This window comes from Miniopterus natalensis, chromosome 15, assembly GCF_054644295.1.
Source record: "Miniopterus natalensis isolate mMinNat1 chromosome 15, mMinNat1.hap1, whole genome shotgun sequence".
NCBI lineage: Eukaryota > Metazoa > Chordata > Mammalia > Chiroptera > Miniopteridae > Miniopterus > Miniopterus natalensis.
Genome location: NC_142095.1, coordinates 2,503,964 through 2,529,416, shown reverse-complemented (window position 1 = coordinate 2,529,416; position 25,453 = coordinate 2,503,964). Strand labels below are relative to the sequence as shown.

At 47.9% G+C, this 25,453-nt stretch overlaps 1 protein-coding gene across 1 annotated transcript in view; it reads left to right on the top strand.

Annotated features, from left to right (window-relative positions):
• The window catches only part of RAD54L2 (RAD54 like 2), a 49,966-nt gene that overhangs the window by 4,597 nt on the left and 19,916 nt on the right, over positions 1-25,453 (top strand). The window contains exons 2-6 of the mRNA XM_087824694.1: positions 15,495-15,684; positions 22,653-22,854; positions 23,776-23,909; positions 24,367-24,483; positions 24,776-24,996. Coding sequence (XP_087680820.1) covers positions 15,549-15,684; positions 22,653-22,854; positions 23,776-23,909; positions 24,367-24,483; positions 24,776-24,996 — 810 coding nt within the window. The 5' untranslated portion in view covers positions 15,495-15,548. The remainder of the gene's footprint in view (positions 1-15,494; positions 15,685-22,652; positions 22,855-23,775; positions 23,910-24,366; positions 24,484-24,775; positions 24,997-25,453) is intronic.

Below are 25,453 nucleotides of genomic sequence, written 5' to 3'. Positions count from 1 at the left end.
GGCTGCAGAAAAGGAAAACGTGAAAGTGCTGTAGTTAGATTAAAGATAAACATTGATGAGATAAAAAGGGAAACTGAGACAAAGCACAGGGTACTCTAAATGTGGCAAGTGACTGTTAACTGAAGTATTTTTGCAAGCAGTTTAGCGATGTTGAGAAGGAAGTTGTGATATAGGTTAGAAGCAATAAAAACATGGACAATTTTAGTCAGCATGGGCACATTGGGGGTATTAGCACCCACTTAGAGTTTTATAGCACTGTTGATGAAAGTGATATATACGCAGAAATGAAAATGTTTGCTTTACTAGGATAAATGTACCTTGTATATGTGTGATATTGTAGTTTATGAAACACTTTTTATACATTTACTTTACTTTACCCTCCCAGCCACCCTGGGAGGCAAATATCCCCATTTCACAGATGAGAAAGCACATACGAAGAGGTGATGCGTGATGGGGCTCACTGTCAAGTGCACAAAGCCAGTGAGAAGGAAAGTTAGGACTTAATGCCAGGGTTTTTTATTCTAAGTTTAGGGCCTTTTTTTATGTCCTCATAGATATTGTTAGGGCTTCAGTTTGGGGTGACAGTCACCCCTCACTTGAGGCCTCTGGCTAATCGAGGATACATACACAGAAGATAGTGCCACACGGGGAGTAGAGCAGCTGCTCCATTAAGAGCAGCCCAGTAACTCTGGAAGACCTGGGCGGGGGAGGAACCCAGAGGGAGCCCCACCTTCCTCAGGCCACTTGGTGGTCCAGAGAACAATTCAGAATCAGGTGGAGATGTTTTTGCACTGAGGCCCAGTGACACTAGTAGGGGTCTTTCTAATGTGATGATGCATAGGAATTGGAAGAAAAATGCAGGTTTGGGGAAGAATGCTTTAGCTGTGATTCTGGCTTGAGCTCGGACTTTTTCCTCTCATTGTGCCTTCCGGTCCCACTGCTTCCCCCGCCCCATCTCTCCACCTTTCTCCTCCCTACTCTCTCACCCACCTCCCACCTTAGCTGGGATGCCTGTTTGCCATGATCCACAGTTTCAGTGCTGCCTTCCCCAGGTCTGAGGACCCTTTGCCCACCTGACTTCGTCGCTGTCTTTCTCTGCTAGTTGCCCTCCTGAGCTATCTCCCCTGGCTTCCTCTGCTGCCCCTAGACTGCCCAGTGTTCCTGGGGAGTCAGGACGAGGGGCTGTCTTGGTTGCCTGCAGTTTGCACTGCCCACTTGAGTGGCGCTGTCTCTGCCCCTCAGGGTCCCATTTCCTACAGCAGCTGCTTGCAGGGTTCCCAAGGCCTTTTCTCCCTCAGGCTCTAGACTTGTCCCTCATTCTTGACCTTTGACCTCACTTTAGGGTTTGTGTTCCCTAATTTTTCCCCCTTTCTATCATGATGCTTTCATCACTAGAATCTCTTGCTTTTAGGATATCCTTGACTTTTTTTTCTGGTTTTACTGGTAATATATGAGCACAGTAAAATTCATGCATTTTTAAATGAGGAAAAGAACCCATAATCCCGTGTCTCAGTGTTAACTACCATTAAGAATTTGGTCTGCATTTATCCACATTTTTCCCCCACTGTGTATGCTAACGTGTGAGAGAGATAAGTAATTCCTTTTTGCAGGAATGGAATCACAATGTATCTACTTTTATGTCATTTGCTCCCCCCCCCCCCCCATTTAATGCTTTTGTATTTTCCCGTGTTTAGGACCCATCTTGATCCTATCTTTTAATAGTTACACAGCATTATGTTGTATACTTGTATCAATTTTTTTAGTCCCTGGTGATAGACATTGGTTTTTATTTGAAGTTACAAGCATCCTTGAATATATGTATCTTTGTATACCTCTTTGTATACATTGTATACATATTTTTATACCTTGTGTACATACTTCTTAGAATAAAGCCCTACAAGTGGAGTTTCTGTGTGAAGGGTTATGCATGTTAAAAATGTTGCTAGATATTACCCAGTAAAGATTGTATCAACTTATATTTCTCCTCCAGCACTGAACATTATCACTATTTTTAATCTTTGCCAATTTGAAGCCTAGATTACTAACTATAATGTACATTTCCTCATTGGGAGGATGAGCATTTGTCATATGTTTACTTAATATATATTGATTGATCAATTAATTCATTAATCAGTTATCTCCTCCTAACTTCTTTCTATCCTTCTTCCCCTCACCTTTTTGTTTTTACCTACATACATGGTAGAACCATAGTGTCTTTGCTGGCTCTGGGCCTCTCATGCTACTCTAGCCCCCTCCTTCCTGTCCCTGCCTCTTTGATCTAAAATGAAAACTCCTGTGTCCGGCAACTATATGAAGACTTCCGCTTGCAGGCTTTCCCCATTCACCCTCCTCATCCTTTCCAACACATCTTTTGAGACAGTAAATTTCTGCGGCCCTTGATGATTGTTGCTGTTGTTATTATTATTATTATTATTATTTTGGTAGAATACTTATCAACCCCTCCCCACACCACCTAAACAGTTTCTCTTCTGTCAATCAAGAACTCTTTAGCCCTGCCGGGCGTGGCTCAGCGGTTGAGCATCGACCTAGGATCCAGGGGATCGGGGTTCGATTCCCGGTCAGGGCACACGCCCGAGTTGTGGGCTGGATCCCCAGTTGGGGGCGTGCAGGAGGCAGCCAATCAGTGACTGTCATCATTGATGTTTCTCTCTCTCTCTCTTTCTCTCTCTCTCTCCCTCTCCTTTCCTCTCTCTGAAATCAATAAAGATATATTTTTAAAAAACACACACACAAAAAAACTCTAAGTGTATAGGTCTTGTCAGTCATGTTAACTGTAATGACAGTGACTGCATCCACTGCCTATGGGACTCACTCACTGAGTAAAATGGCAAGTAGAAATCACCTCACCATTTAAGTCATCATTCCTGCTCTCTTTTTTTTCCTTTCGCAAAGTGTATCGTTGAATTTAAGAAAGGTAAGATGTTAGAGGAAATTCCACTGTATAATCAGAGCTCCTTTGTACTGGGAGTACATAAAGGGAGTCTTGGTGTTGGTGGGCTATTGTCAGTCTAGCTAAGAACACAGTTAAGACATTTATTAAGTGCGAAATGAATGACAGAGACCCCGAATGCACCAGAGTTTAGAGAAGGAAGCAACAGATTCTGGGGTTTGGATGCTATTAGAAGGCTTCTTGGAGGAGGCAGACCTTGAGACAAACCCTGAAGCAGAGCAGAATTAGACAAACTGAGGAGAGGAAGAGAGGACATTCTACACAAGAATCATGGCTTGGATCTGAGGAGCTTGGAAAAGGCAGGAAGTACCATGTTTTCTGGAAAGGGAGATAAGGTGATTCATTAATAAATACTGATTAAGCATCTACTGTTGACCAGCACTGGCGGGCACTAAAGATGTACAGATGAGAGAACCTGATCTCAGAGGGATGACTGGAACCCTCGAGGAATCACCCAGCCCACTGACAAAGATCCGTAAGCAACCTGGGAAATACAACAAACGATCAAGGTTCTTCCATCAGGCAATGAACAGATAAACAGAATGTAACATATCCATAGAAATATTTATTATTCAGCAATAAAAGGAACTAAAGTATTGATACACGCTACAACATGGACAATCCTTAAAAACATTATGTTAAGTGAAACAAGCCAGTCACAGAAGGCCACATATTATACGATTCTATTTATCTGAAATCCCCAGAACAGGGAAATCCATAGAAACAGAAAGATTAGTGGTTACCAAAGGGTAGGAAAGAGAATGGGGAGCGACTGCTTAGTGAGTGCAGGTTTCTTTTTGTAGCAGTGAAATGTTCTGGAAGTAGATAGTGGTGATGGTCATATAACCTTGTAAATATACTAAAACACTGACTTGAACACTTGAAATGGTGAAATGTATGGTATGTGAATTATATGTTTCATAAGGAAGGAAAAAGAGTCCATCACATTAAGGTTCTACAGGACAAAGAAAGTAATTTTGCCTGAAGAGGTTGGTGAAGGCTTCCCAGAGGAGGCACCAGACCTGCATGTTAAAGGACACGGAGCTTTCCTCTGGAAGAGAGGGATGACGTCATTCAGGGACACGGAGGGACGCATGCGGAAGCCCAGTTCTGTGGGACTAGTGGTTGTGGGGAGTAAATGGGGAGACAGGCTGCAGGAGATGGGCAGTAGACAGGCCGGATCTTGCTCCAGCCCGAGGACCTTGCTGAGGAGTCTGAACTTTGTTCTATACAGGGATTGGCAAATACATGGCACTTGACACCACTTTTCCTGTCTGCCTGGCAGACGTATCTATTATGCCACTGAGCCGTTCTCTGCTGAGCTCAGGAGTTGACTCAATATCTGTGTCCATGCAGTCCTCCCACAGTCCACGTGCCCCCAACAGGAGGAATCGCTGAAGGATCGCAAGCCGGGAAGTGGCATCATCTGAATTCCCAACTTGGACACTCTGGAGGGCGTCTGGAGGCAAGATTAGGTAAGAAGCCGCTGTAATAGTCTGAGCAAAAAACAGACCTGAAGTACAGTAGTGGCTGTGAGAAGGAAGACAAGGGGAAGCATTAAAGGCTACGGAGGCAAAACCAGTAAGACTTCAGTAGCCAGCGGAGCCCCATGAGGGCAGCCTCGTCACCAGCCTCCCCAGCACCCAACACAGCACTCGGTACATGGGAAGGGCTCCCTGAATATTAACCAAATCGGTGTTTTATCAATTTCTTGCCCTGGCTGGGTAGCTCAGTTGGTTAGAGCATCTTCTTGATATGCCAAGGTTGGGGTTTGATCCCTGGTCAGGGCACATATAAGAAGCAAGCAATTGAATGCACCAGTAAGTGGAACAGCAAACTGATGGTTCCCTCTCTCTCTCCCCCTCCTCCTCCCTTCCGCCCCTCCCTCCTCCTCTCTAAAAACCAATACATAAAAAAATTCTGACTATTATACCCTTTTGGAGTTATTCTTGGTGTACATGTCTATAGGAATACATATATAAAACTACTTGTACTGTATTTATGTGGGCAACTGAAGAGGCTTTTCAAGGGCGACTGTAACTGTCGGTCTTTCTTCACATGTGGACCTTGGGGCCCCGTGTGAGCCCAGCCGAGATGCCTGGGCCCTGTGGGAGACACCCAGTGAACTTTTGTTGGCAGTATCAGCACTTGCCCCGGTTGGTCCCTGGATGTGGACATGGATGGGGGGGGCAGCCACAGCCTGAAAAACACGATGCTGCTAAGGATGGGGGGAGGCCAGGCCGGACGGGCTCACTGACGGCTTGACTTCACAGCGCCGGCGAGTACCTGCGTCAGCGTGCAGTGCTGATGTTTCCATCATGAAGTCATATTTATTGCAAAACAAAGGAATAGAGAAGAAAATTATATCAGAACAATTCCATTTCGAGGGCATATTGGCAAATTTTTGTCCCTTGAAGATTCACTCCTCTCAGTGTTTCGTAAGAGAGGAGCCCTGTGAGGCGCTTAAGCGGTACCTGCCTCCTGAGAAATCAGATGGAAACAGCAGCATCGACAAAAAAGCGTGTTGAAGAAACTGTTACTTTTTCACATTCAGTGTGTTTAAATTTTGTCTCCACTGATATTCTTCCTTCCCCAGGTTATGTCTCCAGCTGCCTAATCTCTCATAAGGAGTCTTGAATCTTAATGTGTGGGTAGAACATTTGGTTCTTATTGCTCCCATGGGCCTTATCTCTGGCTTAGCAGAGAGAATATCTATGTCCCAGATATTTTTCATTTAGTAACTTCAGTGCCTTACACCCGGTTGACTTTCACCTCACCTGACTGCTTCAGATCCTAACCGATACATTCCGGAGCCCGACTTGGTTCCTTCTGGACTATGGGAGGGCCTTTCGGTGTGGGTGGTTCTGGCTGCCTCTGGGTTCTTCCCTTCTCTACTGTTCTATCCAGTCATTGTTTGTAGGCTTGGTTTATCCAGTTTTGTCTGGAAGGAATGCCTGTTTTCTGGGCTTGAGGCCAACTTTTTACTTAACTTTTGGGTAAAACTGTACAGCATCCCAGCTGCTGTCTCCAGAGATGAGCTCCCCAAAACCAGTTTTATTTGTTCAGAAACCAGATAGTGCATAATACAGTGAAAGATACTACACACATACTGGAAATAAAAACAGGCTCTCCCTAAACAGATCATCAGTCGTCTACGTGAGAACCAACATACTGGTGTGCACCAGGCCATCGCGGCTCCCGGGCTTCCAGATGGGCTGGAGCTGCGGTAAGGCTGCTGTGCTTTCGTGAGAGACCTTGTAAAATAAGCTTCACATCTGCGTGGGATTCTTTGTGTTGTGCTACGTTATCAAGTGCTTGTTACATTGCGAGTCACATGTTGTGTGAACCCTTGCAGCACCTGAGGTGTAGGTGTCATTCCCCAGGTGAGGGGGAGTTAAGTAATTTGCCCCAGTGAGGTGCTGGCGTTAACCTGGGTCCCTGACACCGAGAGCTCCCGGCCGTGAGGCACAGTGGCCATCTGAGCAGCGCTGGCAGTAAGCTGGGCCACCTGTGGCCTCTGGTCTCGAGCCTGGGCTGCTGTCTGAGGAGGAGGGCCAGCGGCACCCAGGCCCGGCAGGGAGGCTGGAAGAGGAGCCTCACGTGTCTGTTACCCTTTCACCCAGGCTGGGGAAGGACTTCACCAGCCCAGTGTTTCACCGTCCAGCAGTTCTCAGACCTGCCTCCCTCCGGCTTGTCAACTGGCTGCTGTGTCCTGTTTCCTCTCGTTCCATCTGCCTTGTTTCTTACAGCAAATTTTTCTTCCAGACCATGTTTTCAACAGCGTGCTCAGTGCTGAGCTCTGTCTCTTCATAGTACAGTTTACATAAGTGACTTGCCCATGTTACACTGAAAAATGAACTGGGGTTTGTTTTCATTTTGAAACCTGTGCTCTTAACCGGCAGTCGGGTGCAGAGTGATCTTTATAAAGATGGATCTGCCCGTTCATCCTGATCTTCCTCACAGGATAGAACCCAGTCTCCCAAGCGGGTACGTAGGGTGCTCCGTGGTCTTGGCCCCGTTTCTGCTCCGGACGCATTTACTACTCTGCCCTGTCCTCCTGCTTTATGCCCCAGGAGTGCAGCCTTGGGTTGCCTCGCACTCTGCTCTTCCTTGCCTGAGTCACTGTTCACAGAGCTCCCTGTCATTGGGCTCGTCCTGCCTCTCCCCCGTCTTCTCCCGTCCACACCTCTAGTCCCCTGTCGCCGGGCCCCCTGCCAGTTACCCCTGTTCAGCTCTCTCAAAAACTCGCTTTGGGCTGCGCTCCTCGTAACACTTGACCTGGCCTGACCCGTGGTTGCTCTTTGTCTTTGCGTCCCCAGTAGGCAGTAGTTGTTCAATACGTTTTTTTGAGCTGAACAGAATATTTGGAGGTGTGACTCTAGGTGGAGACATTCCAGAGACCACCGAGGCTTCCATGTGATGAGCCGTTTTTTCAGTAACTTGGAGTAGGTAAGAATCAGTTTCTGACATGAGGGGTGTAACTTGTTATTAAAAACAGAGCCGGGTGTTTTTGTGGTTTTGGCACCTGAGCGTGTCAGAGCTCTCTATGGAGAATCGTCGTTTCCCTCCTTTTCAAAATTGGACCTCCACTGCTCTTCGGTATTCTTTGTTGGCCAGCACCCTAGGAGGCTGTGTCTTTAAGGAATGGCTTTGGTTTCAGGTGATGTAAGAGCTTCCCAAGCATTGGTTCTCAGTCATCAGTCCTCTTCGGGAGAAGCCTCATCCGAGATCTCAGAGCCTGTTTACGTCAGGGCACACAGAGTGCGCATTTTAGTGAAGGAACCTCTTGGTTTGTTACAAGTCTTGTCCTCCACGTGTGTCTCCCCCTCACTCTTCCCGCGTGTGTGCATCAAAAATCACTAGCATGTGGTGATACCATAGCGTTTACTGTGCCGAGCAGGAGGGAGGGTCAGGCCCTCGCCCTGTTCTGTCACTCACTCCCCTGCTATCCTGGGGGCGTTTTTATTTCGGCGGCAGTGCTGTAGCAGTGCCCACTCGAGAAGAGCCACAAGATGTTTAATGACCTCTTGCTGACTGAAAGCCCAGGAGATTGGAACTTCACTCACCTTGCTGAGCAGCAGGCCTGGCGTCGCTGTCCTTGAGACATGCAGGGTCACGAGGTGCTCGCTTTTATTCTTCACGCTCAGCCAACTAGACGGTGCTGGGCGGTGGCTGCCAGTAGTGGTAAGCTGGCATAGTGCGTGTGACCAGGCAGAAGTTTGGGGTTTAATTCCAGGTTGCACCTCAGCCTGGTTAGAGGAACTGTCAGCCCTGGACTGCACCCTTCACTGCACTCGGGTGAGTGAGGATCCTTGAGCACCAGACAACTGTCAGACTCTTCTTCCCAGACACTTTTTTCTTTAAAATATGTCTTCAGGCCCCTACTTCATCTCAGCCTTTGCCTGTTGTGCCCTTTGCCGTGACGGTGTCTCGTGGCCACCAGGCCCCTGCGTGGATTACTGTGTTCTCTGTACCTCCCACGTGGTGTCGTGAGGTTTGGCCTTCCTCCCTGGGATAGCGCCTTTACCTCTCTGTGCCTCACACAGGCCATGCTCCAGTCTTTGACAGATGCCCTTCTGCCCAGGGGTTAACAGCCATCATTTTCTGTTCACAGAAGTAAGGTTTTCCTGCAGGTCCTCTTCCTACTGGCAGAATCCATAGCCTGAGTTTTGCCCAGGCCCCTTATGCTTTTCCCCAGAGAAGCGATAGGGGGTGTTAGTTTGAAAGAAGCAGCCCTTTTCTACGTCGCTGTATTGGCTCTAGGTCAGGTGCTCACTTCCTCTCCCACTTATCTTTGCTAATATTCTGTCACTGTTTTCTTCAGTATTTATGTCCAGTGGTAGATGACAGACTTATAGGGCAAATTTACTTAAGTAACTGTGGGTTCAGTGGCATGAGTCTTAAGCTACTTATTTCTACAGTATGTATGCTGACGTGTGTGAGAGCCTGAGAACTAGGCACAGGTTGAATAATCTTGGCCATAAAGCAACGGTGAAGCGTGTGATCTAGGATGGATTACATAAGTCTCCTTAGAAGACTGTCCAGAACTGGGCCACACCAACACATAGAAGGGAGGGCAAGCTGGTGAGTCTAATTTCTACCTGCCTGTGGGGTGCCGTTCGTTTATGACATTGATCGGACCTGGAGCCTTCCACAGGGAGCCCAGGCGAGACTTGCCTCGGAGATGGTTCCAGTTCCTGGGCCTAGGGTAAGAGTGAGAGAGGCCTGCCCCCTAGCAAGAGGACATCCTGCCCCACGCAGGGATGCTTGGGGGTTTAATTAGCCTTTTTAACCCTAAGTTATTGAGTTGTTGTTTTTAAATTTTCTTTATTATTGATTTTTTTAGGGGGAGGAGACCAAATATGTTTTTGATTGTACCAATAGGCACCTTAAGGAGTCTGCACCTGACCAGCATTACCGTGCATTTTAGAGCTCTGAGAAGTGGAGCCAGAGTTTATGTCCTTAAGGAGCTAAGTGCACAGAGTGCTCAAGTCACTGGCAGGGCCAAAGTGAGAAACTCCAGTAACCATATAAGTACAGTTACATTAGTGTATCATATTTACCCCATAAAATATCCTGACAGTATAACAGTGCAATCACAGAAATAGCAGAAATAGTGGTCATCCAGTTTAGGGAAGACCACATACACAGCCATGTAGGTGTAGCTGTTTTACAAGAAATGACTGAAATCTAAAGTGATCCGCATCAACTCAAAATGAGTGGTTACTAGTTGTATTATAAAAGGCTTCATGTGGGGCCCCTGCTAAAGGCTTACTTTTAAAACCTTTGATTTGTGGAAGTGCTATTTGCATAGAGCTTTTCAGGATTGAGTCTTGCGAGTAGGCTGACTAGATAGAGGTCTTTACCAACGTTCACGCCCACTGCAGGGCTATGAAGGGCAAGCCATCCCCTCTGTGCACAGCTTGCGTCTGTCTGGGTTTGAAAGCACCCACACTGAGCTCAGTGGCTCTGACCATAAGAATGCTTAGGAGAGGGAGGAGCCTCAGAGGGCTTGGGCTTTGGGAGGGGGGTGGGGGTGGGGGTGGGGGTGGGGGGACACTGGAGGGATGGGACCAGAGCACGACTGGGCTTTTCTCCAAGCCTTTCAGTCTTACCATCTAGTGGATGAACTGCAGCTTTTAGGTGGATCTGGACTCAGATCTGGCTTAGGCTCCGGGAAGCCTAGGAAGGCGGGCCAGCCATGCCCCTGCCATGTGAGCCCTTATCTCTGTAAACCCTGTTTTATGAAGGTGGAGCTGTGTAGAGAGGGATGCAGGGCTCGCATGCCTAATGGTAACGCATCATCTACCCAGAACACCCTCACTCAGATTACACCCCTCCCGTGTTTTAATGTGCAAGTGGGTGGTTTGTGTGTGCGTGTGTGCACGTGTGTGTGTGCGCGCAGTGAGAGAATTTTTCAGAGCTAGATTTCCCCAGGGAGCAGTGGCCATGCCACTGACTTCTCAGCACTTGTCCCCTTACCCTCTCCTGCCCCCACCCCCTTTCCCTCTGGTCATCACCACGCTGTTGTCTGCTGTTGTCTGCGTCTCTGAGTTGTTGTTTTCTTTTGTTTTTACTTGGTCCCTTCCCCTTTTCACCCAGCCTTCCAGCCTCCCTCCCCTCTGATAGCTCTCAGTCTGCTCTCTGTATCTATTACTCTCTTTCTATTTTGTTTGTTTATTTTGTTCATTTTTTTCACTTAGCATAATACCCTCCAGCTTCCGCCATGCTGTTGCAAAGGGTGACATCCCCCCCCTTTTTTTTTTTTTTACGGCCGAGTAGTAGTGCATGGTGTGAATGTCCCACAGCTTTTTTACCCACTGACCCACTGATGGGCACTTGGGCTGCTTCCAAATCTTGGCTATTGTAAATAATGCTGCAATGAACATAGGGGTGCATAGATTCTTTCCAGTTAGTGTTTTGGGGTTCTTCGGATAAATTCCCAGAAGTGGAATCGCTGGCTCACAAGGTGTTCCATTGACCTATATGCCTATTCTTATGCCAGTACCATGCTGTTTCAATTACTATGTCCTGGTAGTGTAGTTTGATATCAGGTAGTATGATTCCACCAACTGTGTTCTTCTTTCTTAAGATTGCTGTGGCTATTTGGGTTCTTTTGTGGTTCCCTATAAATTTTTGGAATATTCTAGTTCTGTGAAATATGCCATTGGTATCTTTATAGGAATTGCATTGAATCCATAGGTTGCTTTGGGTGGTACGGATATTTTAATGATGTTAATCTTCCTATCCATGAACATGGTATATGCTTCCACTTGTTTGTATCTTCTCCAGTTTCTTTCCTCATTTTTTGAATCAGGCTGCCTCCCTGTGTTCTGAAAGGCTGTGCCACGTGGAAGTGTCTGCGTGTGGGGCTGGGACCCCTCAGAGGCAGAATGTAATGAATTGTGCTGTGTCCCCAAAATCACCTTTCCCCTGCCATTTCCCCTTTGTTGCCTTTTTGAGGAGATCAGTAACAGCAAAACCTGCTTCTTAAGTAGTTGGTGTGGTTCTAAAGAGCTGAGAATTCATTGTGTCATCTCTGTAAAGAAATTTAGTGACTCATGGAAGGGAAGGAGAGAGAAAAGCCAGATTTGGTGGGACTTAAGAAATCTATCACTTTCCAGTTTCTTCTCAGTTTTGGGTATCCAATGGCCTGGGTGCTATTTTGAAGGTTCCTCTTGTGAGTAGGAGGCTGGACCAATGTCACTCCTATTCTTTTTTTCTTTTTTTCAAAATATATTTTTATTGATCTCAGAGAGAGGAAGGGAGAGAGAGAGAAACATCAATGATGAATCATTTATCAGTTGCCTCCTGCACACCCCCTGTTGGGGATTGAGCCCGCAACCCGGGCATGTGCCCTGACTGGGAATCGAACCCTGATCTCCTGGATAATAGGTCAATGCTCAACCACTGAGCCACGCTGGCCGGGATCTCCTATTCTCATAGCACATGTGGTGGTTACATGTTTAATTTATGTTTGCTTCTAGCAGGAGCTTGGGGTTGAGGTTTTGAAGATGTTTGTTAATGGGGTTTACAGGAGGCATTTCCTTGTTACTACTCATCTCTACATGCTCGACATTCTTCCACCACCACATAGTCTCTTCTCTAAGATGACAGGCATTGAGATTACCTGAACGTACTTGCTAGTTAAAAACTGTTCTCTAAGAGCCACTCCATAATCAGCCAAGCAAAAGACGTATCTCAAAGCAGTCTACGATGAACAGGGCCAATACTGATTACAGACACTGGCTTCCAAACACAGTGTACTTACTGATGAATTGTCATCATACTATTGTTCAGAAATAAGTTTCGCTTCCAAAGAGGCTGAAATACTCCTTCTTTTCTAAGACTGAACTAAGGACATAAGAGTCATTCCTTCAGGGATTTGGAATCTGCTTTGTCACTTGGCAAATGGTAGCTCAGCAGTTGTGTTGATTTGTACTTGTGGGTCACCTGTTTTCCCTGGACCTCAGTGCCCTTTGTAGGTGTTTCTGGAAGTGTGTTATTAACCCTAAAATTTAGATTTTGTTACTAAATCATTTCACAGCTAGTCTTTGCTTTAGTTGTTGTGAGAGTACATGGCTAAGCACATGGCCCGTCGGGAGGGACAGTCATAATTCCTGTGGTTTAAACTGAGCAGCATTAAACTTGAGTTCTAGTTTTCTAAGACTCTGAGAGACCTAGCTTGCTTCATTTTGTTTCTCTCTGTTCAGGAGGGTGAATAAGTTCTGCTTCTAGTTGTGTGTGCGCCTTAATAAGAGGTACCAGTTCCAAAATAGGGTTTTCAGTTTTTATTTTGGGAGATTGGAGGAATTTCAGGGTGACCTGATTGTTGATGTGGTTGTCTGCAGCAGGTTGTCTTGTAAAAGATTATTTCTCTTGTTTTCCTCCCCCACATCTTACTAAAAATTGGAAGTATATGGATAAATGGAAAGAACTGGCCGGTGAATCTTTATGTTAACATTTTGCTATATTTGCTCTATCACAGAGTAACCCATTTAGCGTTGTCCTTACCTTTTCCCCCCAAGAAGAGTGACCTTTACAGCTAATAGGAAGTGGAGAGAGAAGCAGACAGACCGACACGCATGGTGCCTGCACATACTAGACAAGTAAGAGCAGGTTGACAAATGAGCGAGTGGATGTGAATGAATGAGTTATCTGAATAGGACACGCTTCTAGCTGCAGGATACAAAGAAACAATTCCCAGCTGAATCTGTGCCCTTAGGGGTTTACTGTTGGCCAGGAGGTAAGAAACCAAAGAAGACTAACCTAACCACTCTGCCCAGTAGCCTATACCAAGCCTTCAGCAAAGGTCGGCATGGTCAGTGTGGCTAACGGGACTCAGAAGAGGGACTGTGGTCCCAGAAGTGCGGGGCAGCTGGCGGAGGCTTTTTGGAAGAAATGGAGCTGGAACTGGGCCAAGAGGTAGAACAGAGCCTGAGAGCTGAGATGGGCGCAGGGGCCTCCTGAGCGGGCGCAGCCCGAGGCTCCCACATGCTTCGGAGGAGTGGCAGTGTGGGGAATAGCCAGCCGCCCACCGGAAGCTTCATTCACGTGATTGGAGGGCGGTGGGACGTCTTCTTCCTGCTCTGGGGCAGGACCCTGGCCTGTTCTAGGCAGGGCCCATCCCTGTGTCCTGAGCACTCAGTTACTCCCACTCCAGGGCTCTGCCCCGCTGCCCACTCTGCTTGGGGCACGCTCCCTCCAGACGGCTGTGTGGCTCCCTCTTCCTTCTGGCCTCTGTTGAGAGGTGATTTCCCTGCTTCCCATGCCCCCCCCCATGTAAAATACAGCTCCTTCCAGCACTCACCATCCTCCAGTACTCCCGGCATGCTTTGCTGTGCTTGGTACTATGTCCCCAAAGCCTGGGTGGTGCCTGTGATTATATGGCCGTGTGTGTGTGTGTGTGTGTAGGTAAATGGAGATACAGAGGGTCGGTGCCCGTGATTATATGGCCGTGTGTGTGTGTGTGTGTGTAGGTAAATGGAGATACAGAGGGTCGGTGCCCGTGATTATATGGCCGTGTGTGTGTGTGTAGGTAAATGGAGATGCAGAGGGTCGGTGCCCGTGATTATATGGCCGTGTGTGTGTGTGTGTGTAGGTAAATGGAGATACAGAGGGTCGGTGCCCGTGATTATATGGCCGTGTGTGTGTGTGTGTGTGTGTGTGTGTGTGTAGGTAAATGGAGATACAGAGGGTTGGTGCCCGTGATTATATGGCCGTGTGTGTGTGTGTAGGTAAATGGAGATGCAGAGGGTCGGTGCCCGTGATTATATGGCCGTGTGTGTGTGTGTGTGTAGGTAAATGGAGATACAGAGGGTCGGTGCCCGTGATTATATGGCCGTGTGTGTGTGTGTGTGTGTGTGTGTGTGTAGGTAAATGGAGATACAGAGGGTCGGTGCCCGTGATTATATGGCCGTGTGTGTGTGTGTAGGTAAATGGAGATGCAGAGGGTCGGAGCCCGTGATTATATGGCCGTGTGTGTGTGTGTAGGTAAATGGAGATACAGAGGGTCGGTGCCCGTGATTATATGGCCGTGTGTGTGTGTGTGTGTGTGTGTGTGTGTGTGTAGGTAAATGGAGATACAGAGGGTTGGTGCCCGTGATTATATGGCCGTGTGTGTGTGTGTAGGTAAATGGAGATACAGAGGGTCGGTGCCCGTGATTATATGGCCGTGTGTGTGTGTGTAGGTAAATGGAGATGCAGAGGGTCGGTGCCCGTGATTATATGGCCGTGTGTGTGTGTGTAGGTAAATGGAGATGCAGAGGGTCAGTGCCCGTGATTATATGGCCGTGTGTGTGTGTGTGTGTGTGTGTGTGTGTGTGTAGGTAAATGGAGATGCAGAGGGTCAGTGCCCGTGATTATATGGCCGTGTGTGTGTGTGTGTGTGTGTGTGTGTGTGTAGGTAAATGGAGATGCAGAGGGTTGGTGCCCGTGATTATATGGCCGTGTGTGTGTGTGTGTGTGTGTGTGTGTGTGTAGGTAAATGGAGATACAGAGGGTTGGTGCCCGTGATTATATGGCCGTGTGTGTGTGTGTGTGTGTGTGTGTGTGTGTGTGTGTGTGTGTGTAGGTAAATGGAGATGCAGAGGGTCAGTGCCCGTGATTATATGGCCGTGTGTGTGTGTGTGTGTGTGTGTGTAGGTAAATGGAGATGCAGAGGGTCGGTGCCCGTGATTATATGGCCGTGTGTGTGTGTGTGTATAGGTAAATGGAGATGCAGAGGGTCGGTACCTGTGATTATATGGCCGTGTGTGTGTGTGTATAGGTAAATGGAGATACAGAGGGTCGGTGCTCAGGGAATGGTTTATGCCTGAAGGAATGAACAAATGGGAATTCTGAGATGGGCAGTCACCAAACATAGCCCAGGGCCGGTGCACATGTGGGCAAAGTTGAAATGCGAGTGTGGTTAGCTCACCCTGCTTAGAAAAGCTCCGGGGAATTCATCCATGGCACTTTGCCTTTGAAAGATTCATGCTCCTGAGTGAAGCCCTGATGGCTCTGATGCCTCTTTTCCTCCCAGGACCCCTGCAGTGGACCATGAGCCGGTAATGCCCGCTGAGGACCCCGGGGAGCCATGTCGGACGAGTCCGCCTCAGGGAGCGATCCAGACCTGGACCCGGACGTGGAGCTGGAGGATGCGGAAGAGGAGGAGGAGGAGGAGGCGGCCGCGGAGGAGCACAGCGGGGGCGCGGGGGAGGACCTGCTGGACGGTGAGCGGGCGCATCTTTCTTCTAGTGAACCTGCTGCCTGAGCGTGCTGTTTCCAGTCGGGTCCTTAGGTCGTCCATCATGAGAAGACACTGGAAACAGCAGCAACGAGCTCACATGCTCCATCCCAGGAAACGGGTTGTTCCACATAAGCCTCACTTTAGTGCTGGCAGGACCCTTGGCGTCTGTCTAGCTCATCTTTGACAGACGTGCAGACTCAGGCCCAAAGATCCGAGAGTGGAGCATACTTGCCCAAGTCATGGAGGAGTTGGTGGCAGAGTCCCTGTGACTACACTCTGTGGTCCATGGTCATCAACCCATGAGGTGGGCACAGATGGGCATGGGGGTAACAGTGAGGGGTCTGAGAGTTTCCTGACATTACGCTCACAGTTCTGCTTGTGTGGACGTGAGAGGATCACCTGGACCACTGGGTGAGGAGAGCTGGGCTCTTTCTCAGCCCCTGGTTCTCGACTCTCCTACAGCAAGTTTGCTTTCTGCTTTTTCTCTGACCCCATTCTACTTGTCCTCTTTGCAGAAGATATGTTCTAGGCAGAGGGCCAGGGCAAAGGCCCTGGGGTGGAAACAGATCACTTGTTTAAGAATCAGAAAGGTAGAAGTGTGACGGCTGGAGCATGGAGAGCAAGGGGCAGAGCATTCTGGGGTGAGGCAGGCGGGGGCCTGAGTGTGGGTGGTTTGAGATGTACCTGGAACCTGGGGTTTATTTGCTTGGGTTCTAACAGGTGCTGTTTCAGACTCTGACTATGAGTACAAGACTGACTTCAGAACAGCCTGAGTCATAGTTTAGGGTGACCTCTTGTTAGGAATTAAGTGGTGCCCATTTTGATACCAGTTTCTGCCCTTCCTGTCTGTGTGCCAAGCTTAGAGACACACAGGTCGGGAATCTGCTGGGAACAGAAAGGTTGTGTTGTAAATCTGCTTCAGAAAAGCCTATCGTGTGTTGGCTCAGTTATTCAGAGTGGCTTTGTAGGAACTTTAACACTCCTTCCCAGTAATCCATGGAATGGGCGCTTCTGGCTGTGGTTTAATTGGCATTTCCCTGATTACGTAAGATGTTCAGCCCTTTTGCATACGCTTTCATGACCATTTGCACTTTTGTGATGTGCCTCAACACTTTTTTCTTTTACCTTTTTTCTTTTTCCCCACCCATTTCTTATTGATTTATAGTAATTCTTTGTGCCTGAATATGAGTCTTTTGTTGCACATACACACGTATGCCTTTCCCTTCTATATTGATTTTCCGCCCTCTTAATTGTGGTGGGGTTTTTTTGCAGTTTTATGCTCTTTCCCTCTTCCACTCACCACTTGGGAACCACCATGCTACTTTCTGTCTCTCTGACGTCATCTGTTTGAAGTATCTCGTATAAGTGGAGTCATATAGTACTTGCTGTTTGTGACTGGCTTATTTTACTTGGCCTAACGTCCTCAAGATTCATCCGTGCTGTAGCCTGTGACTAACATTCCACTGTATGTGTAGATCATGTTTTCCTAATTCTTTCGTCTGTGGGTGGACACTGGGTTGCTTCCGTGTTGTAGCTGTTGTGAATAACCCACGAACATGGGTGTTTAAATATTTCTACGAGACCCTGCTTTCAGTTTTTTCGAGTATACCCCCAGTTTGTCTTTTTTTCTTTTATTGTTTGCATCTTTAGTGTCATATCCAAGAAATCGTTGCCAAATTCAGTGCCATGAAGCTTTTCCCCTATGTTGTCTTGTGAGAGTTTTATAGTTTTAGGTTTCATATTTAGGTATTTGATCCATTTTGAGTTAACTTTTGTATGTGGTATGAGGTAAGGGCCCGTGTTCATTCTTCTGCATGTGGATGTCCAGTTTTCTCAGCACCATTTGCTGAAAATGCTGGTCTTGTCCTATTGAATGGTGTTGGTACTGTTGTTGAAAATCAATTGACCATATATGCGAGAGTTTATTTCTGGGCTTTTAATTCTTTCCCCTTGCTCTTTATATCTGTCTTTATGCCAGTGCCATACAGTTTTGATTACTGTAGCTTTATGGTAAGTTTTGAAATCAGGAAGTGTGAGTCCTCCAACTTTGTTCTTTTTCAAAATTGTTTTTGCCTGTTTTTATAAATAAAGCTTTACTGGAACACAGCTATGCTTGTTAGCTTATTTGTTTATGGCTACTTTTGAGCTACAGTGACAAAGTTGTTATGGGCCCCAAAGCCTAAGGTGTTCACTCTCTGGCCCTTCATGGAAGAGGTTTTCCCATCACTGAACATTAAAACTCTTTGTCATTTCTCCAGCTGTAGTAGACTGTACCACAAGTAAGGAAATCAAAAGGAAAAATAATTTGTACAAAGATATTTATGTCTCTATAGATGCAAATGAAAAATAGAACAGCCCCAGTGCCCAGCAGCAGGGGAAGAACAAAGCGCTCTCTAAAAAACAAACAAAAAACACATGCATTTTTTTATTCTGGAAAAAACACAGAGCACTGGGAAATGAACCCTGTGACCCAGTACTCTGTTCAGTAGTTGCTGATACAGGGCTAGTCTTGTTTCATCTGTTCCCCCAGCCTTGGATTATTTGGAAGTAGATCCTTAGTGTAACATTTTACCTGTAAAAGCTTTAGAGAATATTTACTCTGTTTTCTAACGTATAAGGCCTTAAATAAATAAAAAAACAGACATAATATGCTCTCACACCTAAATTTTTAAATCAATAATTTCTTATAAAATATCCAGATAATTCCTGATTATCTTTTAAAAATTATTTGTACTGTTTATTTATTAAAATCCCTACAAGGTCCACATTGACTTGATTTATCTTTAAATCTCTTTAATATTTAAGTTTTCCTCTACCTTTGTTTCATTTTCTTTTTTCCTTGCAACTTATTTGTAGAAGAAAAGGATTCGCTTGTTCTGTGGGTTTGCATATTTCTAGGTTTTGCTGATTGCAGCCCTGTGACCTCGTTTGCCAAGTTCAACACTGTCCTTAGTCCCCTGTACATTTGCAAACTGGGAGTGAGATACCAAGGTGTGTTCAGATTCAGGCTCAGTTTTTTGGCACATGTGTCATAGGTTGTGGTGCATACTTGTATCGTGCCAGGAGGCACATGGTTAAGATGTGGAATCTGCTGATCTTTTTAACCCTCACCTGAGGATATGTTTTCATTGATTTTAGAGAGAGAGGAAGGTAGGGAGAGAGAAACATCGATCCATTGCTTCCCACATGTGCCCTGACCAGGGCTCAAACCCACAACATTTTGGGATGACACTCCAACCAACTGAGAAACCTGACATTTTATAACAAGCATCACGAAGCAGCCGTGAAGCACTTGTAAGACACCGACTTGGGTGACGACAAACTTTAAGTATCAGCACATCTATAAACTGAAGTCGAACAAGCCAGCAGTAGTTGTTGGACCCATAGGCTGAGATTTCATTCACAGAATGCTGGGTGGTTAGGAGCTGGTTTAGACCTGTATCTTTACAGAGAAAAGGGGAAACCCATGGCTGAGCTAAATGTGCATGAGAATTTTATATGCTGTATCTAATCATTTTAAAGTCGCTGCTGCATTTGGTTACATCCCACCCCAAGCCAGACAGGAATTCACAGCCAGGCCTCACAGGTTGTGGTGTAGATGGTGACTTTTCTGTTACACTGAAAGGCTGTCACGTTCTGTCCCTCCTTCCTCCAGGAACAGTCCACTCTGCAAGGCAAACACTGGAAGGAAGAAACACAACAGTTGGCAACAAGCTCCCCCTGCCCAGCAGATTGAGTTCAGACCCCTTGGCCTAGCACTCAGGGCCTGCCCTCTACCTTGGGCTCTGTCTTACGTGCCTGCGCTCCCACTACCTGGCCTCCGGTGGTGACTTGTGAAATAGAAACAAAACAAAAAGCCTTAAGGCCAGCAGAACATCAAAGGTCATTGTCAAAACCAGTTTAGAGGACCCAGCAAAATACCCGAGTTGAAGTGTGAGTTGTGCCAACCCGGCCCCAAGTGGAATTGGTGTGTAGGCCAAGGGGCAGAGTTGGTGAAAGTGGCTGTTTAGCAATAGATGTCCCCTCCTAGGGAGTCTGCTGTTCAGACACCTGCTCCTCGGGGAGGAGGAATTTGATGGCCTCGCTTTGTGGGGGAGACCCAGGGCCGCGGGCTTGAGGGGGGTGACAGTAGATGACAGTCCATGGGAGCGTTTGCTCTCTGGGGGGCGGGGCTGGGGGAATGATGGCTCTCTCCGCCTGTGGTGCTCAGGCGCAGGTGGGAGAGGGCTGTGTGAGTAGGTAGTGAATTTGGGGGGCAGTTAGCCCGACTTGCAGCTGCACCCGGAGCCTCTCTTTCTGTCCTCCTATCTGGCAGGACACACGGGCAGTGGCACCTGCTTCCTAGCGGGTGGAACGTGCCCCTGAGCCAGGCTTGCGGTGCCTTCCCAGTGCTCGTTGTCACCCCGGACTCCGCCGTCTCTGGGGTGCCTTTTATAAGAGGCCTGCTGCAGACCCGGTGGTCATGGAGAGGGCACTGGGATGTTTTAACCTGTTGCTCATGTCAGTGGTATAGCGGTGTCCCAGCATGAGCAGCCCTTGTCCAGTGCCTCCCTTGGCCATTTCCCCTTTGCTCTTCAAAAGCAAAGCTTGTCTACCTGAAATCGTCAGTGGTCTCTCAGGGTGGAGACCAAAGCAGATGCTTCCAGGCCTGCTGCAGAGCAGCGAATCCCCCGGGTGGTCACATGTTAGTGTGTGTGCATGCGTGCACATGGTCCACACCCCACACCCCTCCACTCTGTACTCGCAGCAGCCATGTTAGCATCCCCTCCCCACCCAAACACCAGGCAGTGGCTTAGGTGCTAGGGAGAAGAGGCCTTGGAGATAGTCTTGGAGGTTGGCTTCTGTGCCAACGTCCCGAGGGATCTTGCATCTACACCTCAGTCAGCCTGGGAAGAGGGGATCCTGGGAAGAGATGGGGAAGCAGGTCTTGGGTTGGAAGGCCCCTGCTGCTCTGATTACTCATTTTCAGTCAGCCCACATTGAACTGCATGCATTTTCCTAGTCGTTCCACCTCATATAAAGTCTGTTCCTTTAGCTTATGCTCCTGCATCTGCTCAGAATGTTCTTTCTCTCCTCCTCTACTGGCTGGTACCTACCTACTCTGTTAGACCAAACCCAGGCCTCATCTTTCCCAAGGAAGCATCCTCACGCCCAGCCCTCAGCAAGCCTGGGTGGTTAGGTGTCCCTTCCCCAAGCATTGCTGTTCAGCACTCACCTCACTGTGCATGTGTTTCCCGTGTGGACCATCCTGTTGTGCCTTGGCACAGGGCCTGGTGCGCAGCAAATACTCAAATGTGTGTGAGGCTGAACTCTAAGTGGTGCAGAGAGGCCACAGTGGCCATTTGGTGGCAGGCTTATGTGATGAGGCTTAGAACTAAGACGTGATCTGCCGTCTCGTGGGGCGTTCGTGTGCTTGTAATAACACAAAGTGCAGTTTGCATGTGTCACTCTTTTTTAAAATAATTTGTTTTATTATTTAAAAAATTATTGTAAAACTTTTATAGTTGACGTTCGATACTCGTTTCTGGTGTATGCGTAGCGGTTAGACATTTATTTACTTATGAAGTGATTCCTCCAATGAGCTCAGTACCATCTGATACCACACATAGTTATTACAATATTATTGACTATTCCCCTAAGCGGTACTTTACATCCCCATGACTGTTTTCTAACTGCCAATTTGTATTTCATCCCAAAACCTTTTCCACCCAGCCTCCCAAGCTCCCTCCCATCTGGCAACCATCAGTTTGCTCTCTGTATCTGTGAGTTTGTTTCTGTTTTGTTTGTTCATTTATTTTGTTTTTCAGATTCCAGATATAAGTAAAATCGTATGTATTTGTCTTTCTCTGACTTATTTCACGTAGCATAGTATCCTCTGTGTCCACCCATGTTGTTGGGAATGGTCACTTTTTTATAGCTGAGTAATATTCCACTGTATGTATCACCACTTCTTTATCCAGTCACCTGTCAGTGGACACTTAGGCTGCTTCCGTATCTTGGCTGTTGTAAATAATGCTGCAGTGAGCATAGGGGTGCAGATATCTTTTTGAATTAGTGTTTTGTATTTGTTTGGAAGTGTTCCTAGAAGTGGGATTGCTGGGTCACAAGGTTGTTTCATTTTTAATTTTTTGAGGAAACTCCATACTGTTTTCCACAGTGGCTGCACCAGCCTGCGTTCCCACCAACAGTGCACGGGGGTTTCCTTTTCTCCACACCCTCGCCAGCACTTGTTTATTGATTTATTGATGAGAGCCATTCTGATAGGTGTGAGGTGATCTCTCATTGTGGTTTCAATTTGCATCTCTGATGATTAGTGACGTTGAGCATCTTTTCTTATGTCTGTTGGCTATCTGCATGGCCTCTGGAAAAAAGTCTGTTCAGGTCCTCTGCCCATTTTTTAATTGGATTGTCTAGAAAACAAACTTCTTGGAGGAAAGGAGTCTTATGAATATTACTTGAATCATCTAAGACAGTGCTTGCCATGTGTAAGCCCTCATCAGGTAGGTGGTAAATTGAATGAGTGAACACGTTAAGGCACAGAGAAGAGGAGTGTTCTCCCTGTTGGCAGCTGAGACGTGCTTAGAGTCACACAGGTGAATTGAGCTGTATTTGGAATGGAGCCATCCCTTTCTGAGCAGCCTCAGGCCACCAAGCTTCCTTATTCAGATCACAGTGCAAAGTCATAGCAAGAGTGATAGCTGTCTTTTCTTGAGCCGCCCGTGGGCCAGGCATGTGCCGTTTAGTCCTCACAGTAGCTCTGGTGTGTGGGCATCGCTCCCCTCACTTCAGAGACAAACCCTCTGAGGTTCAGAGGGATGTAAGGAACTGCCCTAGGGCATCAGCTAGTAAGTTACTGAGCTGAAGTTTGAGCCCAGGTGTGTCTGGCATCAGAACCCATTTTCCGCCCAGTAAAAGTTGATCCCTGGCCCCTCACTACCCTTGTCTTTTCAGACCCATCCCTGGAGGACATGTGTGGCCCTGAGTGTGCCCCGCCGGGGGAGGATGGGCAGCGGCCACCGCGGTGCACTTCAACTACCTCATCTCAGTCTGAGCCTTCGGAGCAGCTCAGGCGCCACCCCGGCAAGAACCTAGCCTCTGAGGACCCCAAAAAGAAGAGAGCTCAGAAGCCCTCCCACATGCGGAGGAACATAAGGTGAGCCCTGCTCCCGGTCGGAGGAGGAGAGGGAGGTCTTACCTTTGCTCGAAGGCTGTCAGCAGCCGAAGGACTGTTGAGCTGGAGATTCCTTCCAGGGAAGAGCCTGAGCCGTGTGCCCAGGTGAACAGTGAGGGTGCCGCCCAGGACCCCCGGGCTGGGCCAGCAGGGGAGCAGGCAGCCGGATGGCACTTAGCACTGCCGGGGCACGTCCCGCCCTCTGGAGGCCCCGAGCATGCCCGTGCTCTGGGTGGACCCTGTTTTTTCCTTATTTTTCCCTTACGTCTCAAAACAAGAGGAGATAAAGGAAGTTGAGTTCTTATCTTCTTAGAACGCAGCTGTAGTTGGGAGGGGCCTGTCTGGTCCCAAGCAGGGCTCCTTCCTTGAGCTAAGAAATCAGGGGGTGTGACCTTCCTTAACTACCCAAATTCCAACAGCCCTTCCGTCTGCCGAAGAGATAAATGCTACCTTTTTCTTCTGCCCTCAACTTTTTTTGTTTTTAACATAATGACAATTGAAAAATATTACTCTAAGCTTGGGAAATAGGATATAGAATCATCATAATCCCACTTTCCATATAGCAACTATTTTTACTGGCGTTTCACTTTTATGAATCACACATTACGCTAATTTACTCCTGTTACATGCAGAGATGGGCTGTCAGGGGCCTCTGTCAGGAAGTTAAATAATATGGAAAATATGTAAGGCCAGAGCCACCTGAGCCTCAAAGTCCCTTTTGTTTGTTTGTTTGGTGTGGTTTGTTTTTTTACCTTGCTCATTGCCTGGGCTGGGTGGGACCACGGTGGCTTCCCCTCCTGCCTCTCTGCTCTGAGCTCAGCAGTGCTGACCTCTCCCTGCAGCTGGATACCGCACTGCTCACATCTCAAGCAAACCCAAGTGCTCTCTCATTTTAATGTTTAGAAAGCTGCTCCGGGAGGATCAGTTGGAGCCAGTCACCAAAGCAGCCCAACAGGAAGAGTTGGAAAGAAGGAAACGCCTGGAGCAGCAGCGGAAGGATTACGCAGCTCCCGTTCCCCCCTTGGAGTTTCTTCCCGGTGAGCAGTGGAGGCTGCAGGAAAGGCCCTGGGGGGCCCACAGGGTCAGGAACAGACCTGGAGTAAGGCCCTGGCCTCTCAGGAATCCCGGGCCTCGGGAATCCTTCTGAGTCGCTCAACTTCCTGGCGACACCAGAGCAGAAGAATCTCATTTAAAAAGCTCAGATGGATGAAAGTGTGCCCCCCAAATTGATCTCATTTAGATTTCCCCCCTTAACTTTGGATCCTAACATGCCCAAGGGTTGGGACCCTTTCTAGCAGTCAGATGGATATTAGGAAGTAAGAACCAGGGAGAAAGGGGAATTTGGAAAGAGGGCTGAGGTTCGTGAGATGCCTCTGCTGCTCTCCTCGGGGTAGTGCTGGTGAGAGCAGCAAAGGAGGGAGGGTGGATTATTTGAAAAATATGCCTGTGCACGTGTGGACTGATGCCCCTTCCCTCTCTCCTTTCTTTTCCTAGAGGAACTTGTCTTAAGAGCAAATGATGGTCCCCAACTGCCACCTCGGGTCTTGGCCCAGGAGATCATCTGTCTGGACAGCAGCAGTGGCAGCGAGGATGAGAAAAGCAGCCGAGATGGTAAGATCAAGTCGGAGTGCCCGCTTTACCCCGGCCTGGTGCCCACCTGGGAGGTTGTCTGTGCATAGAAAGGAGCGCAGTCCTCCCTCGTTCGCCTTGAGGTCCAACTGGGACAGATTTCCATGTGTCCTTTTGGTAAATGCAAGGTTTCCCATCTTGACTGGAAGCTGGGAGAGAGATTGTCATAGGTGATGCCAAGTCCACCTTTGTCCCCATGCTCCTTCACTGCAACAGGGCAGTGAGTCACCTCTGCTCCTCGGTTTGTCTTGTCTTGTCCTATTGGCCTTTGCAGAGGTGATTGAGCTGAGCTCGGGCGAGGAGGACACCCTGCACATTGTGGACAGCAGCGAGTCCGCCAGTGAGGACGAAGAGGAGAAGGGCGGCACCCACGTGAACGACGCCCTCAACCAGCGCGATGCTCTGGGGCGAGTCCTTGTCAACCTGAATCACCCTCCCGAAGAGGAGAATGTGTTCCTGGCCCCGCAGTTGGCTCGGGCAGTGAAACCCCATCAGGTACAACAAACCTCGACTGTCTTCACTTCCTTCCAGTGTCCTTGCTGTGGACATCGCCTGCTGGTGCCTGTTGGCATCACAGCCTGTGAGGTACTCGTTTGGTGCCATGAGCAGCTATCTGAAGGGCCTGGGCCTCCTTCCTGGCAACTGATGCTTCAGAAATTCTGGTGAATGGGAAAGGACAGGCCTCAGGTTTGCCCAGACATGTAGAACATGCTAGGTCTCCTGGCTTACTAATCTCTAGCCTCTGTCTTTGGGATCCACAAGGCTGGTTGAGATGCTCTCTGGAGGGCAATGCTGTGATTGGGAAGCTGTGGCTCCAGAAGAGATGTGAGAGTCAGAAGTCTGAGGGGCTTTCTGATGGGAGGGAGCAGAGTAGTTTGTGTTGACCCAGAGCCTGGAACCAGGACTGGGGAGCGAAAGTTCATAGAGACAGAGTTTGACCCAACATGAGAAC